This window comes from Populus nigra, chromosome 3, assembly GCF_951802175.1.
Source record: "Populus nigra chromosome 3, ddPopNigr1.1, whole genome shotgun sequence".
Lineage (NCBI taxonomy): Eukaryota > Viridiplantae > Streptophyta > Magnoliopsida > Malpighiales > Salicaceae > Populus > Populus nigra.
The window spans coordinates 2555968-2583414 of record NC_084854.1 but is presented as its reverse complement, the minus strand read 5'-3'; the positions used below and the strand labels follow the sequence as shown (position 1 = coordinate 2583414).

General features: G+C 32.7%; 3 protein-coding genes, 1 long non-coding RNA gene and 1 pseudogene across 5 annotated transcripts; 3 read left to right on the top strand and 2 right to left on the bottom strand.

Moving 5' to 3' along the window:
- The first annotated feature begins 295 nt into the window (after positions 1 to 295).
- On the top strand, positions 296 to 3793 carry LOC133688986 (gibberellin 3-beta-dioxygenase 1-like). The gene is made up of 2 exons (XM_062108673.1): positions 296 to 932; positions 2976 to 3793. The coding sequence occupies exons 1-2, from the start codon at positions 463 to 465 to the stop codon at positions 3532 to 3534; spliced, it is 1029 nt and encodes a 342-aa protein (XP_061964657.1). The 5' UTR covers positions 296 to 462; the 3' UTR covers positions 3535 to 3793.
- A 1004-nt stretch (positions 3794 to 4797) lies between these two features.
- On the top strand, positions 4798 to 6922 carry LOC133688588 (ammonium transporter 2 member 5-like; annotated as a pseudogene).
- Positions 6923 to 11396: 4474 nt separating this feature from the next.
- On the bottom strand, positions 11397 to 16335 carry LOC133688690 (uncharacterized). 2 transcript variants are annotated; one of them, XM_062108265.1, is made up of 9 exons: positions 16101 to 16335; positions 15873 to 15992; positions 15586 to 15765; positions 15375 to 15454; positions 13677 to 13716; positions 13463 to 13570; positions 12929 to 13009; positions 12450 to 12572; positions 11397 to 11715 (listed from the first exon to the last, which is right to left on the bottom strand). In XM_062108265.1, the coding sequence occupies exons 1-9, from the start codon at positions 16209 to 16211 to the stop codon at positions 11668 to 11670; spliced, it is 891 nt and encodes a 296-aa protein (XP_061964249.1). In that variant the 5' UTR covers positions 16212 to 16335; the 3' UTR covers positions 11397 to 11667. The 2 variants fall into 2 exon arrangements, with proteins under 2 accessions (XP_061964249.1, XP_061964250.1); XM_062108266.1 differs by having other exon boundaries at positions 13475 to 13570.
- Positions 16336 to 20339: 4004 nt separating this feature from the next.
- LOC133688772 (probable 2-oxoglutarate-dependent dioxygenase AOP1) lies at positions 20340 to 23201 on the bottom strand. The gene is made up of 3 exons (XM_062108384.1): positions 22600 to 23201; positions 20916 to 21240; positions 20340 to 20793 (listed from the first exon to the last, which is right to left on the bottom strand). Exons 1-3 carry the CDS (start codon positions 22977 to 22979, stop codon positions 20554 to 20556), a joined length of 945 nt encoding a protein of 314 aa, XP_061964368.1. The 5' UTR covers positions 22980 to 23201; the 3' UTR covers positions 20340 to 20553.
- Positions 21624 to 23151, top strand: LOC133688773 (uncharacterized). Its single transcript, XR_009841200.1, has 2 exons — positions 21624 to 21991; positions 22098 to 23151. It is a non-coding gene; the product is annotated as an uncharacterized LOC133688773 (long non-coding RNA).
- Positions 23202 to 27447: the final 4246 nt, after the last annotated feature.

Genomic DNA, 27447 nt, shown 5'->3' with positions numbered 1-27447 from the left:
TTGTATATTGAAAAATCATCAAACACTATTAAGATAACTCCCGACATCATACATAGAAATAAATATATATGATTTATTGCAAGCTTAATAAATGATTTGCTTTTCAACAGCCTCTTACTTGTGGACAAGGCACGTCTATTGTCCACAAAAGCAAAAGATAAAAAGAGGGTCCCTCTTATCATATCCAAATTCCAAACAAACAAACAGCTTGGAGTTTTTGAGATGTGCCTCAACTTTCTCATTGGTTCTTCCTGCTTTTGTCTCATTCAACCGATCCCCATATCCTTCCAAATTCACAAACAGGCATCGCTCAGGACAAAAGCCACCCTCAGCCACCTACATTATTTAACCTAATCCCTTGCATTGATCCATTAAATCTAATGCGTACTTATGTTCTGAAAAACTCTCCCGAGCTTACTTTGTTTTCCCCCCATTAATATTAATCAAGCATAGCTAGCTACCATGAGCACTCTTTCTGAAGCCTATCGAGACCTTCCTCACCATCCCCACCATATTATCCCACTAGACTTTGATTCAGTCCGAACCTTGCCCGACTCGCATGTATGGCAGCCTACTTCCCATGCCTCTGAGTCCGAAGACCGATTATCGATTCCCACTGTCGACCTCAAGGATCCTGATGCAGGGAAACTGATAGGGCATGCTTGTGAGGCATGGGGCGCGTTCCAAGTCACAAACCATGACATTCCATTGGACCTATTCCATGAAGTTGAGTCCGAGGCTAGAAGACTCTTCTCTCTCCCGACAGGACAGAAATTGAAGGCCTTAAGGTCTCCTGGTGGAGCCACCGGCTATGGCTTAGCTCGGATTTCGCCATTCTTCAACAAGTATATGTGGCATGAAGGGTTTACAATCATGGGTTCTTCTATTGATCACGCTAGGGATCTCTGGCCCAATGACTACCAAAGGTTTTGGTAAGTCCATGCATTTTCATGCACGTAGAGAAATTTATGGAAGTAATTCATATTGCATCTTAATTGCTCGTAATTAAGGCTTATATTATATTAACAAGGAAGTAATCACTAAGTAAGATTTGAGTCATCAACCGAGAAAGAGTTTCTTAATCAACATGTTTCAACTTTCGAGGTGCCAAGGTGAAGCTCAAACCATGATCAGTTGTCCTCATCACCTTACATATGTCTCCCTTCCCATCTCCAAAATTTACCCTCTCAAGCAAAACTAGCTTCCAATCACGAAATTATCACACGGTTATATATCAATCATTATGGTATTGAATTCGTATGATACAATTTGTGCAGCATTTTTTCCAATCAATCACTTGTTGGTGTTATATTCGACATATCATGTTTTAATTAATTTGCACAACCATAACTCTGGAATTTATTAAGAATCTAATTTCTTGGATTGAAATTGTTCTACTATATATATAATATTAGAGTTTTGATTATCAAACGGTTTTAATTTCTATGTATAATCCTGTTACCTTGATTTTTATAATAAAAATAAGGAGTAAAGATATCTATAATTAATGGCTAGATACCATGTATAATATTATTCGTAGCCATTGCTGTGGAATCATGTGCTTTCAGAACGAATAAGGGAAGATAAAAATGGTTTCCTTTGGGCATCCCTTGTTAAGCTTTTTCAACAATCCAAACGGCAAATGATACTTTAAGAATCTTTGAATTATAAAATCATAATTCAAAAAATAACTCTAACTTTTGCTTTTGAAGGGAAAAAAAGAGACAAACTTTAACTGATATTTAAACTTCATGATATGAATAAAGAAGGCTTAATTTGCACAAGTTTGAATTGACTTGAAATTCTCAATTTTAGTGCTTTGATGTTACTTAATTCTTCCCCCCTCCCTCTGGGAAGAAAAGTTGCACAAGTTCAAGGAAGAAATAACTGCGGTTTTGGAAAGGGTTGAGAACATATATAATAGTATGCAAATATCATAGAGGTGTCAGTTTCTGATTGGTTAAAAATCATTTGTATGCAAGGATGATAAATATTTAACATGAATTTAATTTAACTAGAATCAATTTGAATAAGTGAGTTTTTTTATATAATTATTTTACCCTTTGTGGTGTAATAGATCATATGTTATAAATATTGTCCAATTCCATCCAAATCCTCATCTCAATCTGACTCAATATATATACATTTACAATACACACACATGTAGAAAATTTGTGGTTTTTTAATCCAATAAAATATTTACATATCCTAATATTTATATAATACATATATATATGCATAATATTTATACTTTCATTATTCAATACACACATATTTCTCTTTTATTTTATATTAAATAATAAATAATATTTGGATAATAAATATCTAAATGGATATAATGCAAAATCTGATAAATTGGATATAAATATCTAAATTTTTTATTTAATAAATACTAAATAAATAAATTAATAAAATATAAATACAGTAAAAATCCAATTAGATACTCATTGTCATAAATTACAACATATGATGCTTTAAGATCCAAAAATCCTAAACCACTCAAAGATTGACTCTTCTACAAACCATAGTATATATACTCATCTCATTGTCAGCTAGAGCAAAACTACATTCCCTGTGGGGCTAGGACCATGGCTGGCTCCCCCATGTTTTTTTTTTATGTTTAGAATATTTGAATTATGAAGGTTAATTATTGTCATAATATTTAATACTTTCTCATCTGGTCCCCAATATAAAATTATATAGTTCAAGCTAGACCCTCAAATCTTAATTAATTCCTTTATTTTATTTTTACTAGCTATATAGTGGCCTCATTTCCATAATTCTAGTTTAATTAGTCCCTAACAACTGTACAGTGCAATAAACAAATTATTTAGTAATCAAATTAGTTATATTGTTTCAAGTAGGGATTAAATTACAAAAAAAGAAGAAACATTTGATCTCTTGATCTAATTAATTCTGTCAGTTTTCCTAATATAATTACATGCATATATATATATATATATATATATAAACAGCGATGTCATGGAAGATTATCAGAAGAAAATGAAGGAGCTAGCCATAACCCTAATGCATCTAGTTCTGAAGTCCTTGGACATATCTGAAGAAGAAATAAGTAGAGTCGTTTCAGCTGGAGGTGACAGCACTGCTTTACAGCTGAACTCTTATCCATTATGTCCTGACCCAAATCGAGCCATGGGTCTAGCTCCCCATAGAGACACTTCCCTCTTGACAATACTACACCAAAGTACAGTAAATGGCTTGCAAATCTTCAAAGAAGGAGTTGGTTGGGTTCTAGTATCTCCCACAAACGGATCACTTGTAGTAAATGTGGGTGATCTCCTGCATATTCTCTCAAATGCTCAGTTTCCTAGTGTTCTTCATCGTGTGGTTATGAAAGAGAACCAACAAAGGCTGTCCTTGGCTTATTTTTACTGCCTTCCTTCTGATTTCCATGTCTCTCCTCTGGCTTTGAATTCTACCCAAATGCCTCTATATCGTTCTGTATCGGTCAGAGATTATATTGGCATCAAGGCTAAGAATCTTGAGAAAGCACTATCTTCGATCAGAATTTAGGGGAAAGGTATTAGTTGTGATATATGTGTGCATCTATCTACATAAAAGTTAAGGATAGAATCCGGAGCAAAGACACGAGGATGAGTTCTCGATCGTATTGCCTAAAATTAACGAAAGCTCTCTCTATTCCATACATCGTGTAATATTACAGTACTTGTTTTGGCTTGTTCATGTATGTGTAAATTCATATATATTATTGTAATTAGCTAGCTAGTGATCAATGTGATGGATCCAAGTTATACGTGGATGCTTTGCCTTAGTTTCCATGATTGGGAATCTAAATATACATAAGATTTTCGTTATACAATTTGATGCCAACCTTGATAAACATACTATTCACCTTTCTAAGCTGAGTGGATGACAGCTTTGGAGTTGTTTGATTATGATATAATTGTTTATTAAAGTGTTTTTTATTTAAAAATATATTAAAATAATATTTTTTAAATTTTTAAAAATTATTTTTGATATTGATACATAAAAAAATTAAAAAACACAAAAATATTAATTTAAAATAAAATATTTTTAATATTTTTCAAAAATATTTTTAATACATAAATATTAGGCTGCCTTCTAAACTTTAACCACCTACTTTTAATTTTTATATATATAATAATGTGGGTGTTGGGGAGCCTTCCAATTTCAAATCTTCATTCCACTCCTCTTGTAATTTAAATATGAATTGATTCCCCTAATATAAATTAGAATCTTGATTACCTGTGAAAGGGACAAACTCACAACGATTTGTTTTATTGCAAATGGGACAAAATCAAATAAAATGTTAACATCCTCTAAAGACTTTTGACGAAGTTGATGTCTCATCTTTTTCTTATAAAACATTAGCACACGATTAGTGGTTTCTCTTTTCCCCTCTACTAGTAAACTAGGACGATGTCGGCTCGATGCCTTCCATTGTAACCAAAGAGTGTGTGTGTGTGTGTGTGTGTGTATCATGCCATCGTGATTGCCAAAATGGGACATCAGCGAAACTGCTGAAAACACATGAAGCGATCTTGAAATTGTCGTTAAAATTGGTTGGATTGATCGCCAACAATCTCAAAATCATGCGCAGCAGTTAAGAAAACAGGAAAATGACAATGGATCGTGGACAATGGAGTGAAAAGAACTAATTTAACATAGAGACAGCTTATCGTTATAAACAAAATCATTATTCATCTAGTTATAAGCCCATCAAGAGTCTGCACTATGCCATCTTGAAACCTTCATATTTTCTTGACAAGAAAAAAGAATATTGGGATAGTAAAAATGAGTAACGAGACTGCTTTCCCTCCTAATCTAATGCCTGATCAGGCCAGTCCAGACTGGTTTAACAAAGCGGACAATGCATGGCAACTAACAGCAGCAACACTCGTTGGTTTACAAAGTATTCCGGGGCTAATGATTCTATATGGTGGTGGAGTGAAGAAAAAATGGGCAGTAAATTCAGCGTTTATGGTGCTCTATGCATTTGCTTGTGTGATGTTTTGTTGGGTTACATGGGGCTATCGAATTTCTTTTGGCTCTAAGTTCTTACCATTTTGGGGAAAGGATAATGTCGCTCTGGATCAAAAATATATTCTTTCGAAAGCATTTCTTGGAATGTTCCCCAACGCAACAATGGTGTATTTCCAATCTGTTTTTGCAGCGATTACTTTGATTTTGATTGCCGGCGCGGTGTTGGGACGGATGAATTTCTATGCCTGGATGATGTTTGTACCTCTATGGCTAACGTTTTCATATACTTTCACAGCTTTGAGGGTGTGGTGTCCAAGTGGGTTTCTCTTCAAGATGGGACTAATAGATTATTCTGGCGGCTATTGATTCATTTGTCTTCAGGCGTAGCAGGTTACACAGCAGCATATTGGGTAAAACTTGCTCTAATTTTCCATGTTCTATAAAATAAAACTACATTATATTAATTTAATGACGCACGTTGATAAAAATTAGAGCTCTCGAAATTTAATAATATAAACTATAGAGAAATAAATAGAGAAAATTAATATTTTCTAAAAGTATGTAATTCAATAATCCAATAAAAAAAATAACACACCAACCATGTATATATAAAGAATCCATATCTAAATAGAAAAAATATTTAAAATAAAAAATTAACTAGAAAAATAATTAAAGTAGCAAAATCAACATTTTCCAGGCTTTTTTTTCGGATCTTTGCTTGCTAAATTTAAGAATAGATAATTTATATATAGAATTATTTGATAAAATTTAAACTCGACAAAGTTTTCATCATGCACTTGATACATCCAAGCTTCCTCGTAGATTTTTCCTGCTGTATGATCCATTAACGTATCCACATGTTGCACGTCATGCATTCAGGTTTGATTAACTTTATTTAATCATTAAATGGACCGATCACTTTGTTACTACATGTATATTGCAGGTCGGTCCACGTCTGACTAAGGACAGAGAGAGATTTCCACCAAACAACATCCTTCTTATGCTATTTGGGGCAGGATTGCTGTGGATGGGCTGGACAGGATTTAACGGAGGAGATCCTTATGTAGTAAGTTCTGATGCTTCTTTGGCAGTCTTGAACACCCATTTATGCACGGCTACTAGCTTGCTTACTTGGGAAGGACTTGACATCATATTTTTCCGAAAAGCATCTGTTATTGGTGCAGTTCAAGGCATGATCACTGGTTTAGTATGCATCACTCCAGCTGCTGGTAAGTCCAACATAAAAAAAAAAAACTTGCAATATCAAGTCTTAAATCTGATGTATATTCTTGCAATGCAAATTAATATGGTCCGAAACTGCAATTGATGCTGGCAATTATGATGCAACGAACACGTGTACCTAAGTAAATTCCTCACATACATGAATTGCAATTTGATTTAGGGGTTGTGGAAGGATGGGCAGCAGTAATTAATAATGGGGTTATGCTCAGGCTCGATTCCTTGGACAACCATGATGGTTATCCACAAGCATTCAGAAATACTTCAAAAGGTTGATGACACAATGGCTGTGTTGCATACACATGCCATTGCCGGTAGCCTCAGCGGTATTCTTACGGGCCTTTTTGCTAAACCGAACCTGAACAAGCTGTTCTTTGGGGACTCTGCGCACTATATCGGTTTATTTTATGGTTTTGATGACAAAAGTAGAATTGGTTCTGGGGTTCGACAAATGGGAGTTCAGTTTGCTGGAATAACGTTTGTTGTCTTTGTTAATGTGTTGACTACTACCATAATATGTCTTTCGATACAAATGGTGGTGCCGCTAAGAATGTCCGATGAGGATATGGAGATTGGTGACGATGCTGCTCATGGTGAAGAAGCTTATGCTATTTGGGGTAGTGGAGACAGGCATGAAAATTCTTTCTATCCAAGTTCGGTGAATGCTGCATTTGAGTTGCCAGTGACCACAAATTAATTATAGGTCTGTTCGTCAAGTTCTTGAGATGACATAATCATGTTCTTTCTTTTCTTTTTCTTTTTTGGTGGGGATCTCAAATCATTTTTATGATTTGAATGATCAAATGCATGGTCTGGGAGAAAAATAAAGCCTAGATGTAATTACTTTTGTATTAAAAAAAATAATACAATCCATGGTTACAAGATAAAATTAGCATGGCTTAAAATGTTGGACTAACTTTTATTAATATGAAGAAGAATATGATGTTGGTCTTGGTGGCTTAAATATTATATATGCTTTTTATAGACTGTTTTTAGCATACTTTTATTATGTTTAATTTTATTTCTGAATTATGAAAGTAAATCTATTAAATTTCTCTAAATACATCAGATCAAATCAATATGGAGAGTCTATCTTTAAAATCATCGTGAGTTCATACAAATGTTGGGTGAAGTTCATACAAAATTTGGTCATTTCTTTCTTCCATGACCCCATGTCATGTGCTATCAATCCAAGATCATAGAAAAGGTTACTATATATATATATATATATATAATATCCTGTATTATTCACTTCCTTAAGCTCACAACAGTTGTCTCTATTGAACGCACAAGGGTCACTACTAGAAAATTGTAAAACACAAGCAAAAATATTAACAGAAAGAAAAAATGTTGTTAGTAAATTATGATGACATTTATCAATGAAATATAACATTGTTGTTGTTTTCATTGGTATTTATTGATGAAAATTTTTTATAATAAAAAAACTGGACAAATATTTCCTCATGATTTCTAATAAAAAATATGAGTATCAGAATTATAGACAGAATTATTGATAAAATACAACCACCGTCGATATTTATTGATAAATCCATCAGTAATATTTAAGTTATAACATGTCAGATTCCCTCTCCTACTCTTTCATTTTTTCATTTTCTTCATCTTTTTTTTTCATGCTGAAAACAACACATTTCCCCCTTTTATTTTGCCATGAATCAAACTCTTGTTATCACAAATTCAACAACCTTAACACTCAGCCTTTCAATATTCATGTTTTGGTTTAAATTTTTTTTTAAGATTCACCATAACAAGTAATTAAATCTTTATTTTATTTTATTTTAAGTTCAACACTGGTATTGAATTATATAACTCTTTCACAATGTTATTTTTATCACAAATGGGGCAAAATTAACCTATCAATGTGCATATTGATATGTATATAAAAGCTTTCAACATTAACTTGATAATTAAGATTATCATTTATCATAACAATTGATTAATCATATAAGTTTGATTTATCAAAATTAAACGAATATTAATGCTTTTTTCCCCTAAAAATATCGAATTCAAAACCTTTTTTATAATAAAAAACTAGATATTTATCTTTGTATAGTTATTATATAAACTTTATGTGATCAATTACATTATAAAAATCTATAAAATAAATTTAATTAATAATATTAGAATCCATTGCTAAGCTGATGATCATACATACAGTAGTTTTTTCTTCTTTTTTTTTATCTCTCGTGATGTAGAAATCACAAAAAAAGACAGCTTGTCTTTTTATCAAGGTGATTTGATATAAATTTTCTTCATCTGTTTTTTATTACAATTGACAAAATCGTTCATTAAACGACACAAAAAGAGGTTATGATCTTAAACAATAATTAAGCTCTAATTAAATTCATTTTCCTTGCAGTATCTTTACTAGCTAGCTAGCTAGGAAGCTAGGCTTTACAATATTCGTTCTGACGTCATTTGTCTGTGTTGATGTAGATGTTTTGTTTTCTTTCAGCCCTCCATAATCCATATTATAAACAAGCTGATGAACATTACCACGACATCATTAAAAAGATAACAGAAACGACAAAACAAGCCTACCAGATGACTTGTCTTTAATTGATACTTTTGTTTTAGATGACAACCACATGAAAAGAAAAGAAAAAGAAAGGGAGACATTATCTTGGAGAAAAAGTAACACAACACTTGTTTTGCTTGGATTTTCTGGTGTTTGTTCTTCTATATTAATATAAAACGGGATCAAATATATTATCCAATTCAATTTATGAGTTAGGTGAGTGTATTCGTATTAATTTAAAATAATATTATTTTAAAAAAATTAAAATAATATCATTTTTTTAAAAGAATTAAATATAATCTTACTCAGTTTTTTTTATGAATTGATCTAATTATGAATTTATCATATTAAATCCCACTTGATTCATTATAAAACCTGGACATTAAAAAACTTGCATTGTTCATAAGTAAACCACCTAAGTTTTTTCCTTTCATTTGAATTTTCTTTTATTGTTATGCCCTTTTCTTTCCCACCTCAAATCTTTTTATTTCATTTTGCATGCTTTGTTTTTTTTTTATTGAGATCTTCAATCTTTTTTTTTTCATTTACATCGTTTTTTATGGTAATTTTTTGTTTTTTATTTAACAATTATAGTTTAATTTTATAAATTTAACCCTTAGTAAACCATGAAACATATTTTAAATTATAAATATGTAAGACAATGCAAGATGAAAAAATATTAAAAATTTAATAAAAATACAACATAAAAATAATAATTTATGGTGGATTGTAGTACCCATAATATATTTTTTTATGGGTTGCACTAGCATTGAAAAAAAAATACTTCATCTCGCGCAACAACACAACACATAAAATCAAACTAGTATAGATATAAACGAACATGCCATCATAAACATATAATTAGGGACAAAGATAATAATTTGTCAAGAACTTTGTCCATTTTTTTTTTGTGAAAAACTATTCCCATGCCCCCGTAAGCTTGTCTTCTTGAGAAAGAGTTCAATTTCCATGGGAATAAAAAAATGAAGCATGTGATTCTAGAAACAGATCATCTTTTTCTTAGGTTACTTGGAGGCAGGACGCTAGGAGATTCATCATTGACTGTCTGCTTTTATATTTCAATTTTCGGGGTTCGTGGTGGGGGTGGGATATATATATATATATATATATATATATATATGAGGCCAACTTTTATATATACAGTGTATCTTTATTTTATGTCATATTTTTTAATTAAAATAATAATTTTTTTATATTTTTTTATCTTTAATATCATAACATTGAAACAAAAAAACACTAAAAAAATATTAATTTATTTTTTAAAATAAAAAATAATTAAAAAAATACTGTGTTAAACATGCACTAAAACTATTATCCTGTTTGAGTATCTACTTTCTAGTAATTCAATTAAAAAAGATTATTCATCCTCGAACTAAAAAATTTATGAAAAAAATTAAAACAACTTTCTCTAGACAAGATAGGAGAGCACTATTGATTTAAATTGAAAAAACAAGTCAATTGAAGATTTTAGTTCTTTTTTATTGGTATTTTTTTTCAATTTTCTTTTCCAAAATAAATTGATGAAAAAGTCTAAGAATGAGTTTTTAAACATAGCAAATGAAATATAGAAAATCTATCCCATGACAAAAATGATTTTCAAGGAAACAATAATCGTAACATTATATATATATATATATATATATATATATATATATATATATAAATTCAGTTTCAATAATAAAAAAAAAACCAAAATTTTCGATTCTGAGAACCGAAAACCATATAGCAACTTGATTCAGGTTTGGTTTTGATTTTTTTTGACTCGGTTAACCGAAAACCGAACCGAATTTATCGAAACCACAACCAGACAGCCGAAAACTGACCTTAATCATACTCGCCTAATAAGCCAATTCTCAAGGTTGGTGGCCCCGGGGGAGATAATTTGTCATACAAATAGGACAAGGGATGTTTTAACTTTAATGCCAAGAAAAAGAGAAAAGGGAAAAAGTTCTAGTCAGGTGATGGATACTGAAGTTACCAGCTTTTTCAGGAGATATCGTGATCCAGCTGTTGCTCCTGCTGCTCTCTCTCATTAATGTTCTAAGAGCATACAAAATGAAGTCTCTCCCGCTCAATGCTTTCACATAAACGGTAGCCATTAGGAAAGTAATTTAAATTTAAGATGCTTTTTAGGGGTATGGCCGTATAGGTTCGTGTATAGTCCTGCTATCGACTTCTTCCACTGATAATGTCAGGTTCATGCAAGACAAATACCGAATACAAAATTCTTTATGCATGAGAATGGAAAGTATCAAACTCACGATATCTGTTGCTTTTGCCCCAGTAGAGCTGTTAAATCACCCCAAGAAAAGGTTGGCGAAGAGCAATTGAAACGGAACCTAAAACATGTTTAATAGCATTTACACAGTCTAAATCACCGATTGCATCACATCACAATTGCATCTGGATTCCAGCAAGGAAAACTAAGCAGCATGGACGTTTGCCTACTCAAAATTCTAACAAAATGTGTTCATTTCTATGAGAAACTAAATGAGATGAGATCCTGCTGGTTTTTCTCCTCTCTTAAATGGATCCTGTTAGGTTTTACTGCAGATAATATATGGAGTCAACTTACCTTTGTATGAAGAACCTCCAAGGAATAAGATCGGCATCGTTATCTAAAAGACAGTGGGTTAATAAAACCTATTCGGATTGTGTTAGAAACAAAAACAAAAAATGGGGTACAGTACAAATGAGAACAGTAATATAACCTCCAAAGGAAAATCAAGGGAAAAAAAATGTTTAACTACATTTTCAATGGCAATAATGCTCTCCTTCTGATCTAAGAGATCAGCACTGCAAGAGTTATGGCACGGCTCAAGAGTCAATAGTGATGCGCTGATACTTGGACGTTTCGACAATAGATGAGAGGCAGCAGTGGCGTTTTAAACAGAAGTCTGACCCCGAAGTCTCTCATTCTTTGCACATTCTTCCTGGAAATAAAAAAAAAACCTCTATTGATGTAAATTGGGCGAAGTAGGAACAGAGTTTGTTTTACCACAATAAATAAATAAAACAGTAAAAAAAAGGCCCCACTGAATTTCTATTTTCTTGTCCAGCAACAATTTCCACGTGCACGTGTAGTGACACAAAGAAATTGAAATGAAATAGGTCGTACTCGTGAACCACTTTTGTTAAAGAGGTAACTATTTCCTTTTGTTAAATATGACAAACTAGCATATATCATAAATAAAAGTGCTGTCTAATAAGCATCACTACCAGTTAACATCCTATCTAAATGAAGCCCCAGGTGGAAGAATTGTGATTTGTATGAAGGAGCTATTCTCAAAACTCGAACTTGGGCCCTTGTGGACCTGTGGTTGCAAGTCCAAGTCTTTCACCACTGAACCACTCAACAGCCACTCTATAGTTCTTTAAAAATAAACCAGTGCATTTCCGCATGATTAACTTGATTCATCGACAATAAATAGCTTTTCTTTTGCCAAGAAAAGTCCAGGCTCGGAGGTGCCAAAGTTTAAAAGAAAATGATGGACAGTGGAGTATAACATTAAGCTACATTCTTGTAAAAGTCTTAAAAATGTTTTTTGCTCAGACTATCAGAAACCAGCAAGAATTACTATCAGATAGACACGGTGAAGTATTTGTGAAATTTGTTCTTGCATAGTATAACCATTATGACTAGCATAGTTTAATGACCAGTGCTTACCTGAAAAGCCTTCAAGAGGGAATAGCAGCGCCTTTGCTCTGCCATGGCTGCAGCATACCTCTTCTTGAGAGCATCAGAAACCTTCTGCTCTTCTTGAAGCCCAAGTTCGACCTTTTGCAGCTTCTGCAAGATGGATGCGGTAGTAATTACTCCCTCAAATAATTAAAATCGTTATCATGCAAAAAAGTGAGCAGTATTTTGAAGAAAGAACATGAAAACACATCCAAGAACTTAAAGTAGGCCAAAACTGCATTTCTCCACCAAACTACTAGTGTTAGTAATATCAATAAACTACTTTGAGGATGTTTCTCTCTTGGAAAACAAATAGAACAGGCAGGCATATCAAAATAGACCAAAGTTTTATGGACCTTATCCTTCTTTTCTGACTGTCAAGCATCCAGACCCTTATCCTCACAGGAAATTAATGAACTCTCAATTCACCTTACTTAAGTTCATATATAAGAAAAGATTTCAATTACCTGTTGGCTGCCCTTGACAATTCCTTCCATGGAAGCAATCAGTTTTGTGCAACCATTGGTAGTTGTAATGGCATCCTGAAACTGTGAATTCAACATGCAAAACAAGTCAGCAACATTGAAATTAACAGATCATGGCCAGATCCGTGCAAGTGAAGACATCTATTATACGTGTTATCTCAGTAATCAAAAGTTTAACATCATTGAAATAATCATAATGTGGGCTTTTCAAGATTGAATTCCAGAAGTGAGGTAAATGCATTTTAAGGGAACTTATAAGCACCAGTCTTTGTTACTTTGATATCATATAACAACACAATAACATTCCAGTCAGAGTCAAATAATTTTAGTTATGCATCGCTTTGTTCCTTAACAGGTCAAACTGCAGCAACTAATTAGCAAGGAAAAAAAAAACCCCACAAATTAAAAGAGGATTAGTCAAAGAGCATCATAAATGCATTTGTTAGTAGAATTGAATTCATAAAAAGAAATAGTGATGATGCAAGATGATGCAGATTCTATGTTGCTGACAAATACCTGTGAACTTATTGAATTCAATAAAGAAGTTTCCTTTAGCATCAATTCTTTAATCTCCAAAAGAGTATTATAGGTTGCATAATATTTGCGGGTTTGTCGATGTTTTTCCTGTAAATTAGCAAACAAACAACACGTGATTAAAGAAACTAGTTGAAGATAGATCCAACACAAATTTCAAATGAAGGCCAACAAACCAACATGTGGAATCTTAAACCTGGATATGATCATTCACATCTGAAAACCCACGTTCATACCTGAAACGAAAGCATTGGATCAGGAGTCAATCAATATCAGCCATTAAAAAGTTAAACTAGGTAGCAATAATCGTAAAATCAAATAGTAGCCACTACGTTCATACATAGAATGACAGATGCAGCATTGGATCAGGTGTCAATCAATATCAAACATTATAAAATAGTTAGCAAAATGCGTAATATCAAATAGTAGCAATTACACTCATACGTAAAATGACAGATGTATAGGCACACTCAACCTTAGAATGTGGAAAATTTTGGAACAGAATCAGAAAAGGCATTTCTTGCAGCTATGATGATAAGATGGAAGTCTAAGCAATGGGATAGAAATTCATATTTGAAAGAGGTAACTTATAAAAGCTCCGCATGTCAGTTTTCATCCTAAAATCCTATAGTTTAATCTATTTTACACTCACCAATGATGTAAAATATAATTTTTCAAAAGTCAGCAGGTAAGTGCAATTTCGACCAAACTATAGTAAGTTATGGGTAATTTTCCCTTTAAAAATCGATCTTCATTTTATAGAAAATTATTCTTCTTTTCAAACTAAAGATTTAAGCAAAATTAAGGGGTGTTTGAGATTGTGGTTGGACTGCCCTTTTGAAAAAAATTGAGTTTTGTTTTAGCTTCATATTATTATTTTTGTGTTTTTGGATTGTTTCGATGTGCTGATATAAAAAATAAGTTTTAAAAAAATAAAAAAAAAATATTATTTTGATGCATTTCCAAGCGAAAAGCACTGTAAAAGACAACATCTACGACACTTCAAAAAAAAAAAATTATTCAATATAGAGGACTTGATTTTAAACAAAATAGATCACGACTAACAATGTATTGGATGGAAGGTTTTGATTGCAAACAAAATACAATGCGAAAGGACTCAATTTATCAAATTAGTAGTAAAAGAGACTCAAATAATCAAATGACCATATCATAAGGATGACATGTGTAATTCACCCCTCCTTTGAAATGAAAATCCCATCAACTTGGACTATAGTTGAAATCATTAAGGATTAGAGACGAGGACAAGGAATTATGTCATTACTAAATTCACTATTTCCCATGAAGCTACGAGAAAATCTCTCTTGAACATATTGACAATATCTGTTGTCAACAAGAAACAGATAGAAAAAAATAAATTGAGGCAAAAGGAGAAAATTAGAGACAAAGAAGCCATGGCAAACTTAGATCAATAAATGTGCCTCTACGGAGGAATCACTAGCATCAATTTCCAATCACCACTGTAATGTAAAAAGCAAAGAGAAATTTCCGGAAGACAATGATTTGCTTTTAATCGACATTATGGAACATGAAGATTGGTTTGGGGCGTGTGGGGGTGTTTGTACATTCAACATTAATGCGTAAGGTGAATTATGATTTACCATGATCACTAAATTGAAGAGTACCAAATTACAACTGATTTTTGCTAAAGCTCATAGAAACACCAATAATACTGCAGCCGACTTCTAACAATTTATGTGAATGAAATGCCCATGTGTTACATGATTAAAAATAACCCCATGGCATTTCAGCATCTATGATATTTTACTTGCTCCAAGTTTTAGAACATCTTGTGTACTAGATATGTGAAGTGCTAAAGGGCAATAAAACTAGACAACAAAAGTTAAAAATACAGAAGGAAAATGAATCAACATACTGGATAAGTTCGGATTGTGTTGGCACTTCACCAAGTTTCCGCTTTACCGACATCACTGCCCTCAATCTAGCTGCTAATTCCTAACACAACAAAACACCACATCACCATCTCTGAAGAATTTAACTTTAACTGCAAATCAATTCAAATTCCCAAAAAGAATTAAACAAACTAAACAGTAACAGAAAGAGCAACTTATTTAAGTTTTTTAAACCTTCTTTGCTGCATTGAGTTTCTCCAGTGAATCACTCAATAAACAATCTAAGTCCTTACACAAACCCTCACTGTCCATCCCAGCAGCTATTTTCTCCTCCAAATTACACACTTCAGCTTCCAATTCAGTTCTCTTCACATCGCAATCAGATTGCAAAACAGATTCTTGCGATTCCAAATCCTATAAAAACAAAACAAAAACACAAAAAGGAAAGAACTTTTCTCAAGATTCACCACTAACACCTTACAAAACAAAGTGGGATTAGTTAACTTTTAGTGTTTTACTACCTTTAGTGACTTCAAAAGAGGGACTAATTTCTGCACCCCGGTATAAGTAGCATCGCCTTCTTTATTGATTTTTTCTCGTAATTGTTCCAAATTGTTCAAAACATCAGCCTTTCTTTGATTCTAACAAGAACCCATCAAATTTAACAGCACAAAATTAATAACCCACAAGAGAATAAGAAAAAAAAAATCCACCTAGATTAATACATGTTTAATAAATAATTTGCTGACCAGATTGTCCAAATTGGCAGTCAGTGTTTCTACTGAAGCTCTTGCACTTTGTAGCTCTTCCTCTTCAAATCGCGTGACCTTGTTAGGATCGTCATCGTGTTGTTGTTGCATTTGTACGACAAAATCACTTGGGTATTTTTAAGGTTTCTTTTTATTATGAAAGATTGAAGAGGGCGTGTGCTAGCCTAAATCAGATGATGATTACGGGAAATTAAAGAGTTTTTCGGTTGTTGGATTTATCGTATATTTGGTCCGTATACTCTTGAGATTGTCTTTATATGATCCCTTAACTATATTTCTGTTGGTCCTTCAGTTCTATTAATGTTTTCAATATGGTCCCTTTATCCAAACTCCATTCATTTTAAGAAACATATAAGAAAAATGGACACTTCTCTAGAGCATGTCATGCCACGTGTTCAAATCTAATGATAAATTGGATGGAGAGGCTAGATTAAAAACTTTTCTTGAGTTGAGGGATCAATTGAAAAGGAAAAGGAGTAAAGGGTCCATAGAAATAAAATTGTAAAAGAATAGGGATCAAACGTACGATTAATCTTTCGGCCATTGGTTGATTGAAGCTTCATAAACAGTCATTTTAATTACGAGTTCATTCTCGAAATTCCAAAATGTTAAGTGTCATAATTATATTGTTTTATAATATTCGTGTGTTCGGCATGGTATGATCATATATATGTTTTGTTTGTATTTCAAGTCGGTTTCATAATATTTATATTATATTTATTATTTATTAAATAAAATAATTATTCATAAAAATACAATATGATTCGGTTCGAGTTAAATTATTATTCTTGTTATTTAGTATCGAATTAACACGTAAAGTGATATAATGATATTTTTTATATTAAATGAAAAAAAAATTCAAGTTAAATAGCCATCTAAGATCCATGTAAAATTCTGCGTTTCGTCTAAGCTCGACATATGGATTTAACGGCAAGGAATGTATAAAGAAAATAAATTATTATTATTATTATTATTAGTATTAGTATTATTATCAGAAAATTTAATCTGAGCCATAAAACTGTACTAAGTGAAATGGTAATATTTTTTTAGGAATTAAAATTACAATCAAACTGAAATTCCTGATATTATATATCAAAATATATGTTATTTTTCTTTTTCCACTTCAACTCCATCATATACTTGGATGAGGCACTATTCAGTTGAGCTTTTGTTTTATTGAAGTATGATTTATTTTGGAGGATAGTATATGTTGTTTTTTAAAATGTTTTTTTATTTGAAAATATATTAAAATAATATATATTTTTTTTATTTTTGACATCAGTACATCAAAACGATCCAAAAACACTAAAAAAATAATTTAAAGTAGAATTAAAATTTCAAATTTTAACGAAAAGCAGGTTCAACTTCAATTTCAAATAAGGAAGTAGTTGAAACTAATTTTGATAAAATTGAGAAATTGATATTAGTGTGATTCAAATCTGATAGTTAACAAAGTAGACCATTATTAACACTTATTGATGTCTTACATGATAAATGAGAACGTATAGAGGAGAAAATTACATAGTTTTAGAACTTATATCTTCATAGTTTTAGGTTGAAATGATTTTTTGATATGATATTAAAATTTTACTGATCAAACAGTCAACAATTCAAATTTCATCACCCCCGTTCTATTTGATAAAATTAAGTACAAAGTAGTGATGGACTTGTACAAGTTTCAAACTCAAAGAACTCTAACTTAAAATGGTGTTATATCTTGGAATCTTAACTCATAGTTTAAATTTTTACGATGAGATCAGATCATTAGTCTGTGTTATGCTGTGTGTAAGATAATTTTTTTAAAAAACGTTTACATAACTAGTTTATGTTGTTTGCCGAGCTAAATGATTTTTATTTAATGAAGAATATTTTTTGACTTGTTATTAGATATTTGTTATTAATAGTTTTGAGGATGTGTTAGTACTTCATCTTTAGTAGAATGTTTATTATGTGATTATTTATGAAATGCATATATTTAAAAGCTTTTGATTTAGTATTTGTGGTTTTTTGTGAACTTTGTAAAATTAGCTTTGATATTCTAAGGTTGAATGCTAGATGATATAGGCATGTTTATATCCAGTTTCGAGAGCATGACAAAATAAATCACCACTAACAGCATATTGGATGGAAGGTTTTGATTGCAAACAAAATACAATGTAGAAGGACTCGATTCATCAAATTAGTAGTAAACGGACTCATATAATCAAATGACCATAAAATAAGGATGACATGTGTAATTCACTCCTACTTTGAAATGAAAATCCCATCAACTTGGACTGTAGTTTAAATCATTAAAGATTCACTAGAAGACGAGGTTAAGCAGGCCATAGGATTTTGTCATTACTAATTAGAGAGTATTTGTTTCTTGGTTGTTTATGCTTTTAAAGTAAATTATATAAACATAATATTTAGTAAAATATAAAATGTTAATTATTGTGTGTGACACTCGTTATCATTTATGTTTTGACCGCAGGTTACCCGAAAGTAATTGCAATCTGCTTCTCCCCGTGTCGCGTGTGTAGATTGAATTAATTCACTTTGCATAAGAATGGAGAACGTTTTCACTATTCATGGCAGGATCGGATCTTGCCCAAACTTAAATGTATTGGACCGCGTCTGACCTAATAAAAAAAATTTAATTTTTTTAAATTGTGTTTTACTTGAAAAACCAGTGTTTAACATCATTGAATGACGCTATATAAATTAGAAGAAGAACGCAATTGTTTCTGATAATATTTTATCTGATTTTGTTGCACACCCAAAAAACCATGGATACTATAGTCCTTATCGAATGAATTTCATACGTGATGGAATTGTAAATAGGTTAATGGAACAATAAAAAATATTTGATATAAAGTATTATTTATTTAGTGATGTAATAGTAGTAGTTAAAGCTACAATATTTAAATTTTATATATATATCTTTTTCAGTTATTTTTTAACCTCAATTTAAAAAGCATTTTTAACCAAATACATTAAACTACTTTTTATTCAACCTCAATCTCAACCACAGTTTTAACCAAATATATATAAATACAAAACCAACCTCAACCAAAAGTACTTTTTATAAAATAATTTTTTTCAAACCACAACCATAAAAGCTACCACAATACCAAACATACCCGCATTGGATTTTTAATTAATTTTTTATTGTTTTTTAAATATAATAATTTAATATTAGGTTGATTTTAAATTGTTCTTTATTTTTTTATGATATAATTAAAATAAAAAAATATTATCGAACCCATTGGAATCCACGATCCAGGTAACGAAGTTTGACAAGTTAAACTGGGTTGACCGGAATTGATCCAATATATCATCATTTCAATATTAAAAAAAAAAGATGTCAACTTTAGTTGTTTTAGAAGTCAAGCTCTTTTTACCAATAATTCAGGTTGTATTTAAATTTGTGATTTCGACCTTCGGTTTTTATTTCATTATTTTTTTCCTTTGATTTTTTTTATCTTTTGACTTGTCAAGTCAACTAAGTAACATCAAGACAATTCCCACATGATTTAATTGAAAACTCGGAATTGACAAAGACCCAAGTAAGGATTTTTTAAGTTTGAATCATTATATCGGGTTTAATGACAATATCAAAGAGTTTTTCACATTGCAACGTAGCAGGAAGCATAGTTTTAAAACCTGGCCCAGCCTTGTGGGTTGACCCGGGGCTGGAATCAGGCCGGGTTGAAGAAAAAATAGGGTAAGGAAAAATTCAGTGTGACCCGGTCAAAAACCTGGTTGCAACTCGTTGACTTTTTTTTTTACTAAAACGACGTCGCTTTGATTTTTAAAAAAATTGACCCAGCCGACCCAGTAACCCGGTCAAAACGTGGTGACTCAGTCAAAACCCGAAATCTGGACCTTGAACCGGGTCGGGTCTGAAAACTTTGGCAGGAAGTAAACTAATCACTACCATGAATGTACTGGATGGAAGGTTTTGATTGCAAACAAAATACAACGCAGAGGGACTCGATTCATCAAATTAGTAGTAAAGGGACTCAAATAATCAAATGACCATAGCACAAGGACGACATGTGTAATTCACCCCTCCTTCGAAACGAAAATCCCATCAACTTGGACTACAGTTGAAATCATTAAAGATTAACTAGAAGACGAGGTCAAGGAATTATGTCATTAATAAATTCACTATTTCCCACGAAGCTACGACGAAAAATCTCCCTTGAACAGAATAATTCCGTATAGATGATCCGCTGAGCCTCATGAAATGCTGTATATTATTAAAAACAAAATTATAAATTGCCCATGATAGGATCTAGGCAAGCTATCTTAAACATTTGAATGCACATTCACAACTCTTAACACATTGTAAAGAAACTAATTAAGTTGATCAGCAACATTAACATAGTATTAATTATAGAAGGAAGGAGTGCTTAATTAATTATATATATATAACCCAACAAAGTCTTCAGATGCCAGCATATATCTCCAGCGCATCATCACTTAATTTGGAAACAAAGTAGGAGAGATAATCTGAAAAATTAAACGGCCTGTATTGAAGAGGATGCTCTTTGTCCACAAGTTCATTTGGCACCTCGATTACTGCTTCCTCCTTTGGCGTTGAAAACAGCCCACAAGAATACCTGTCTCTGTCCCCGCTAATCACCACCCTATGCCTTGCTGCATGAAGCCTCCCGTTGCTCCATGCCTGCAACACCAGTTAGCATACAATCTCAGTCTCGCATTTATGTGTATAATTAATGGTAGATCGGCAAAATCGTTCCACATGAATGACTGTCTGAATTATGATTAAAAAAAAAAAAGATTTACCTTGACAGTGTCACCAACAATAGCTGTGAAAGCATTTTCAGGAACCATGACTTGAGCCCAATCTCCATTCTTGGTTTGAACCTCAAGACCCTGAACTTCATTTTGGCATAAAATGGTGATAGCATTTTTGTCTGTGTGAGCCACTAGACCAATGGCTGACTCAGTATCACTTGGAGGAACTTTATACTTCATCACCTTAAGTATACTGGTGGTTTCCTCAAGGAAAGAGTCATAGAGCTTTTCGATGCCAAAACTTTCATAAATCATCTTCATCACCAGAAAATTCAATTCTTGCATCTTTGAGCTCATGCTATGGATGGTCTCGCTACACCCAAAAAAAAAAAAATTAATGCTGCCAGCCATATCGTATTGGGCACATTTCATGCATATTGTTCTTGTTTATTACCACAATGTCAACACTAACAGGATTACGCGGCAGATTTTGAGATCAGTCCTTTAAAAAAAAAAATTGTGTTGACTTTTAGAAGAACAAAATAAAAATTGGTTGGTGCCCGGGCTGCCAGTCACCTCTCTTTAATATGATTTATCCCTTGTTTGTTTACACAATATGCCGCCGTGATCGGAATGAAAAACCATAAAGAAATGTGTTTTTATTCCACTCACAATTTTAACTACCACGTAGAAAACTTAGAATTCAGCTGTTAAAGAAAGAAATAGAATCATTCACCTGTAATGATGAATGATGACAAAAAATTAAATTCAGGATTCTGGCATTACTGCACACGACCTGATAATAAGACCACATGGAATTTAATGGAACTGCCAACAGTTATAGAAAAGCTAAGTCTTCTATCTCTGTGGTGCCCCTTTTTTTTTTTTTCCTCCTGCTAAGACATGTGCAAGAGTTTTTGAATTAGAACAATCATTTTAAAGCTGGCATTGTAATAAATTCAATCTGTTTCAAAGGATAAGCCCCTAATAAATTGTGCATTGGCAGCTAGCAAGCGCCTGTCTGGTAGCAGCCATTATCATGTTTAAGTAATAAGTATAGCTACTGATGTGACAAAAGCTACAAACCACCATTATTTCTTAGTTTCTACTTTCTACTGGCCAAGGTGAGATCCCATCAAATACTATGATAGCTGTACCGTACCCTTTTCATATGTTTTTGCTATAATTTTATTTTATTGACTTTTCCTTTTCCTTTTCTTTTTCTTGCAGTTTTTGGAGATCAATTTCCGTGGATAGCGATCAGGGGTCTCTGGCCATGACATTAACACATGTTAGAGGTCAGAAGATGAAGAACAGCTGGAACATCCCAACCAAGAAAGGAAATTAATTATCTGAAAGCTGGCTTTGAAAGAAATTAATTAAAGAAGTGGGGCAGTTTCTTTCTTGTGTGTGTCATGATAAGGACCAAGGAATTAAGAGGTACGCATTAATGAGAAGACAATCATTTAGTGATGACTGATTATTATCTAATCAACTAGAAACAGTCAACAAATATAGAATTTAATTGCATGCTATAAAGCCATTACACATTAAATTAGTTTTTGTTGTGGGTAGAACTCATGATTTATAGTCTGGAATTTGATGATAATCTTAGAGAGAGAAAAGCAACGTCTTCAAGAGAAACTCAATCATTTGCATAAATTACATCAACCACATGAAAAAGAAGAAAACATCAAGAACGGTGATGGGATCAGGAGAGTAGTACTCTTACCAGAAACTTGGGTTCCCTTCAGGCCACATAAGGGTGGTAAAAGCTTGAGAAGCATCAAGAGTTGGAGCATCATCAACACCAAAGCTCTCATGAAAAGGAATTACAGGACACTTACCTAAGTAACTTCGATATGGCTTAGGATTAACGTGCCTGTTCTTAGTCTCCTCAGGAAGATCAAACAGTGCCTTCACGGCACCAAACATTTCTTCACGTAAGCTACCAGGGATCTTATCATAAACCAAAAAGAAGACCCCATGAGTCTCACATGCCTCTCTAACTTGGTTGCACAATTCTTTCCACTTCTCACTCTTAACTTCTAAGCCTGTCAAAGCTTCTTCAGAGAAATCAAGAAATGGGATTTCGACCTTAGCTACAGCCATATCTCTCTCTCTCTCTCACTCTCTCACTCTCTCAATGCTGTTGTTTGCTGTAGTACAAGTACTCCTAGCTAGAGAGGTATATCTCATTAAATAAGAGGAAGTAGTTCAAGTATGTCCAAAAATTGGGTTTTACTTTCGAAGAAGTGATCTGGGCACCCATCATTGCTTCCTAGTCCTTGCTTGCTCTTTATTTTCACTATTCCATGTGTGGATGTCTCTCTATTTTCTGGCTCTATATCGGTGGCAATTGACTTCTAGAAAAAAATTTAGTTGTTTATATATTCCCTGTGTTTTTAAAAATTATAATTTATATTCTATATTTTACCATGTATCTTACATCATAAATCATTTTAATTTTTCAAAACACAAAAGATAAGTTTAAAAACGACTTTATAATATATTTAAGAGAATATTAAGTTGATTTTAATATTTAAATTCAAGAAATTAAAAAAAAAACTTCTTTAAATTAACCAAAACATGTCATTATAAAATCATTAATTCGAGGCATTATGTGATTAGTATCTATCTAGCTTGCTAGCAAGGTCTTCCTTCAGAATACAGCTCAGCTCTCTACAAATCTAACAAGTTCCATTGTTGAATTTGTGGGTGCCCATAGCCTAAGTTCCCGAAATGATTTTCTAGCTAGAGAGGCAGCACATTTATGCCTGTATTGTATTGTTCGGGTATTTATGATGATCTTACTTACCGTCAATGCATTTTGCCATATATGCAGAAGCAAACACATTCTACTCAAGGGCACTGCGACATTAACGTACCCAGACAATAATGAGTTTAACTGCTTTGCTTATTTAGTCAGTTTCAAGGACTTATTTGATGAAATTAGACAATGAGGCCAGCCAATCCTTATGTTGTCAATGACCCATACAAATCTTCCATTTTTGTTTCCACCGTGGTTCCATGATAGTGAATGATCATACATATATATATTAAGTATACATGAAACATATAAGAAGATTAAATTTAAATTTAAATTTTTATGATCCAAAGTGTTTTAAAGATAATCAAGATTTAGGTGAGTAGGTTATGGATGGAATCAAGGCGGAGCCAGGAAGGGGCTAGCAAGGGCCCCGGCTCCTGCAAGGAATTTTTTTTCCAGCCCCTCCCTTTATGATATGTATAATTTTAGCTTAAGTAATAAAGTAATTAAAATCTTGGCCCCTCTTAATTTTATTTTCTACTTCCGCCACTGGATGGAATCCACTAATAAATCTTACTACTTAATTTAGTGTTTAAGGTTATAATATAAGGTGTTAATCTAGACATCTAAAACTTTATATATGTGGATTTTGAATGAAATCAATTAGGGTACCTAGCTACTTAAAGTCAACTCAATCTGCTAATAAATCCAACTAATTCAATAAAAATCAATTTAATCCACTAAAAAATGAAGGTTTTGTGCTATTAGCACAAAAAAAATTAAAATATTGATGAAATAATAGCATAATTCGTGCTTGCCGTCACTGTTTCAAAAAGCGATACAAACTAGATATTTATTGTGAAGACTTGGGAAATAAAACCACCACTATTCAATGAATGTATTGGGAAATAGGGGCAATGTAGGCCCCCAGAGCTCTCTTCACTCAATTCATCAATGAGTAACGAGACCAACATAAACAACCAAAATGTCTCTTTGGATGCATTTACACATGATCATAACAACATGACTGGTTATATCTATCTTTGTTGGTCTGTTGAAAAGGTGGCATTCACATGTTAGCTAGCCAGAGAGGTCTCCTGTAGTCCCATTGAAGGCATTAAATCTTGACACTAGCTACATTTTTAAGGAGGGTCCAGAACCATACACTAGCTACCTCCAAGTGAATTCAAACCTCATTATATATATATATATAGCAGTAATGGAGAGAACCCTAAACCTTAAGCATGCCTTTCTTCCTTCAAGTACTACAATGGAAGATTACGAGAGAGAAGGATATGAAGTCTCGTAGCAATATTGCCACCCATAAACCTGGAGAGACAAGTACTGACCCTAATGGGGCATACGAAAATGATACATCGTCAAGAATTATATATGCTGATTGAAATATTGGCATGGCGAGCCACACGGTACAATAATATTCTATATAGGCTGTATCTAAATCACTTTCCTACATATATATATATACACACACACACACACACACACACACGGGTGCTAGGGCTAGTACAATTGGCAAACTTCATAGCTAGGTTCTCCCACTTCACAAGTCGGTTCGGTTCATAACGACCCTGTGTATGCTGCAATTCCCTCACACTATTAATTTATAAGGGAATGATTTGTGCTTTGGAAGAAATTGAAATATCTGCTGCACAAGTTATCTTGAGAAGTTGTTTAAGTTATTGTGTGTTTTAGTAATGGGTGCATAATACTTTTTAATTAAAAATATGGTAAATTTTTTTTTTAACATCTACATGTCAAAAGATCTATAAAAATGAATGATTTAAATTTAATGTTCTTCAATAAAAAATAGTTTAAAAAACACTTCGTAAATAGAAAAAAAAAACACCCATTTAGTGTTTTGCACAAGGTACCCCAGGAAGCTGTTTAATTCAATGTAATTTATTACACGAGGATTTGCTTTCTTACAGTAAAGAAAGGGTGACTATAACTTTGTCCCTTTCCACTTGGACCTAAGTGATGGCTGCATCTTTCATTAATTCAGTTCTGTGCCAACTAACTTCTGTACCTACTCCCTTGCGCACACAAGGAGAGAAAAAAATAAGAGGGGAAGACATGGACCTAGCTCAAAGGATCCTACTCTCCTTAATTTGGTTCCACAAGATAAAGGGATTTCACAGCATATTGCCCACACACACACACACACACATATATATATATATATATATATAAAACGTTTTCCTTGTCTTCTATCTTGCTAGTTGCTACCATATCTGGTATGAGTGGGGGAGGTCCAAAACACAAAATTACAATGGCTAATGAAGCCAGTTTTAGCTATAAATATACGCTGACAAAAGTTTCTGATGGGTCACCTTTGTAGCTGTATACACATATATGCAAGTATGATAGGGTTATAACAGAGGAATCCAATCAAAATAAGTTTGGCTCACACTGTAGACCATGTGCATGCGTAGCAAAAAAGTTCTTGCCTAAGCTAGCATTGTTCTGCTGCTTCACCATGTGTTTGATTAGACTATCAAATCATAACTCAAATCACAAGGTCAGAGTTGTGGTATAGGATAGGATATCTCGGGATACGAACTCAACCTCTCTCTTTTTTTTTTTGTTAAAATTTGATTTTTTTTATTTTAAATTAAACTTTTAAGTGTTTTTCAAAAACAGGTATAGTCATGACCAGTACTCTATATATATAGGGTGGGGTTTTCATAATTTCTTAGAGCATCACCCATCATCCCTGACTGACAATGTTTTGCCACATGATGGCAGGATCGTTGCCATGAATATGAGATAAACATTTAGGGTTCCGTCACTATCTCTATTGCCCAACCAGAGACATTGATCGTAAGAAAGTTTTACAACTTTGTATTCTTTCTGTTTTTTTCTTTCTGTTTAACCAGCACCAATATTGTTCAATGAGCTCTCACCCTCCCTGTAGCATACAGGGAGAAGATAATTAGAAGGGTATCTTTTCGAGTCATGTACTAGCTTGTTGTCTTGAAAAAAATAAGAAGAAAAAATAATGCCCTTGATTCTGGCAGCTTATATACGTCAACGAGTTGTATGCATAAGAATGTAGATTTTCATTCGATATAAATTTTAAAAACATTTTTTTTATTTTAAAATGATATAAATATATTTTAGAAATGTATTTATCTTTCTAACCTAACCAAACTTGTTTTTTGTTTTTTTTTTTTTAATATATCTGTTCATTTTGTCTTCTGTCTTGAAACATTAACCTTCTTGTTATTTATTTTTGGATTTCCGCATAAAAAATACAAAAATAATATATCAAAAAATATTCGAAAGAAATCCAAAAAAATAATAAAAATAAAAAAAGGAAGCTGGAATACCAAAAAAAAGCTAAAATTTGGTCAAATCAGAAGTTTAATTGCATAATTATTGAAGTTTGATGGCCAATTAGAAACTTAATTGAAATAATCTGAAATCAAGAACCAAACCAGAAAAGGCGCTACAATCAAGGGATCTAATTAAATTTTTTCTGGGGCCTTGATTATAAAATTGTAAAAACATCCAAGGACCAAATCAGAAATATCCATTTGAAATTTAAAAAAGGCGCCGAAACTATTCATTGTCTTCTTCGCTGGCAATGAAGACGGGGGAAGACAGGGGAGCTGCAATCAAGGGGAGGTATGTCTCGCGGATGATATTCCTCACCACCATAATACACGCCGGCCGTTACCATGTTCCTGCCATAACGCATGCATCCTCTGGCTATAAAAGCCAGAGGAGGGACCGAACAGGAGGGGGGGAAACACAGGAGGAAAAAAACAGAAAGCAGAGAGAGGAGAA

Bases quoted from the DNA above. Each gene is read 5' to 3' on its own strand.
- LOC133688986 (XM_062108673.1), top strand. From the start codon at position 463: ATGAGCACTCTTTCTGAAGCCTATCGAGACCTTCCTCACCATCCCCAC. The intron at 933-2,975 runs GTAAGTCCATGC...ATATATAAACAG, and splicing joins AATGACTACCAAAGGTTTTG to CGATGTCATGGAAGATTATC.
- LOC133688690 (XM_062108265.1), bottom strand. From the start codon at position 16,211: ATGCAACAACAACACGATGACGATCCTAACAAGGTCACGCGATTTGAA. The intron at 15,766-15,872 runs GTAGTAAAACAC...TTGTTTTTATAG, and splicing joins CTCTTTTGAAGTCACTAAAG to GATTTGGAATCGCAAGAATC. The intron at 13,010-13,462 runs GTATTTGTCAGC...TTGAATTCACAG, and splicing joins TGAATTCAATAAGTTCACAG to TTTCAGGATGCCATTACAAC.
- LOC133688772 (XM_062108384.1), bottom strand. From the start codon at position 22,979: ATGGCTGTAGCTAAGGTCGAAATCCCATTTCTTGATTTCTCTGAAGAA. The intron at 21,241-22,599 runs GTAAGAGTACTA...TTTTGGGTGTAG, and splicing joins GAAGGGAACCCAAGTTTCTG to CGAGACCATCCATAGCATGA. The intron at 20,794-20,915 runs GTAAATCTTTTT...CTGGTGTTGCAG, and splicing joins TTGTTGGTGACACTGTCAAG to GCATGGAGCAACGGGAGGCT.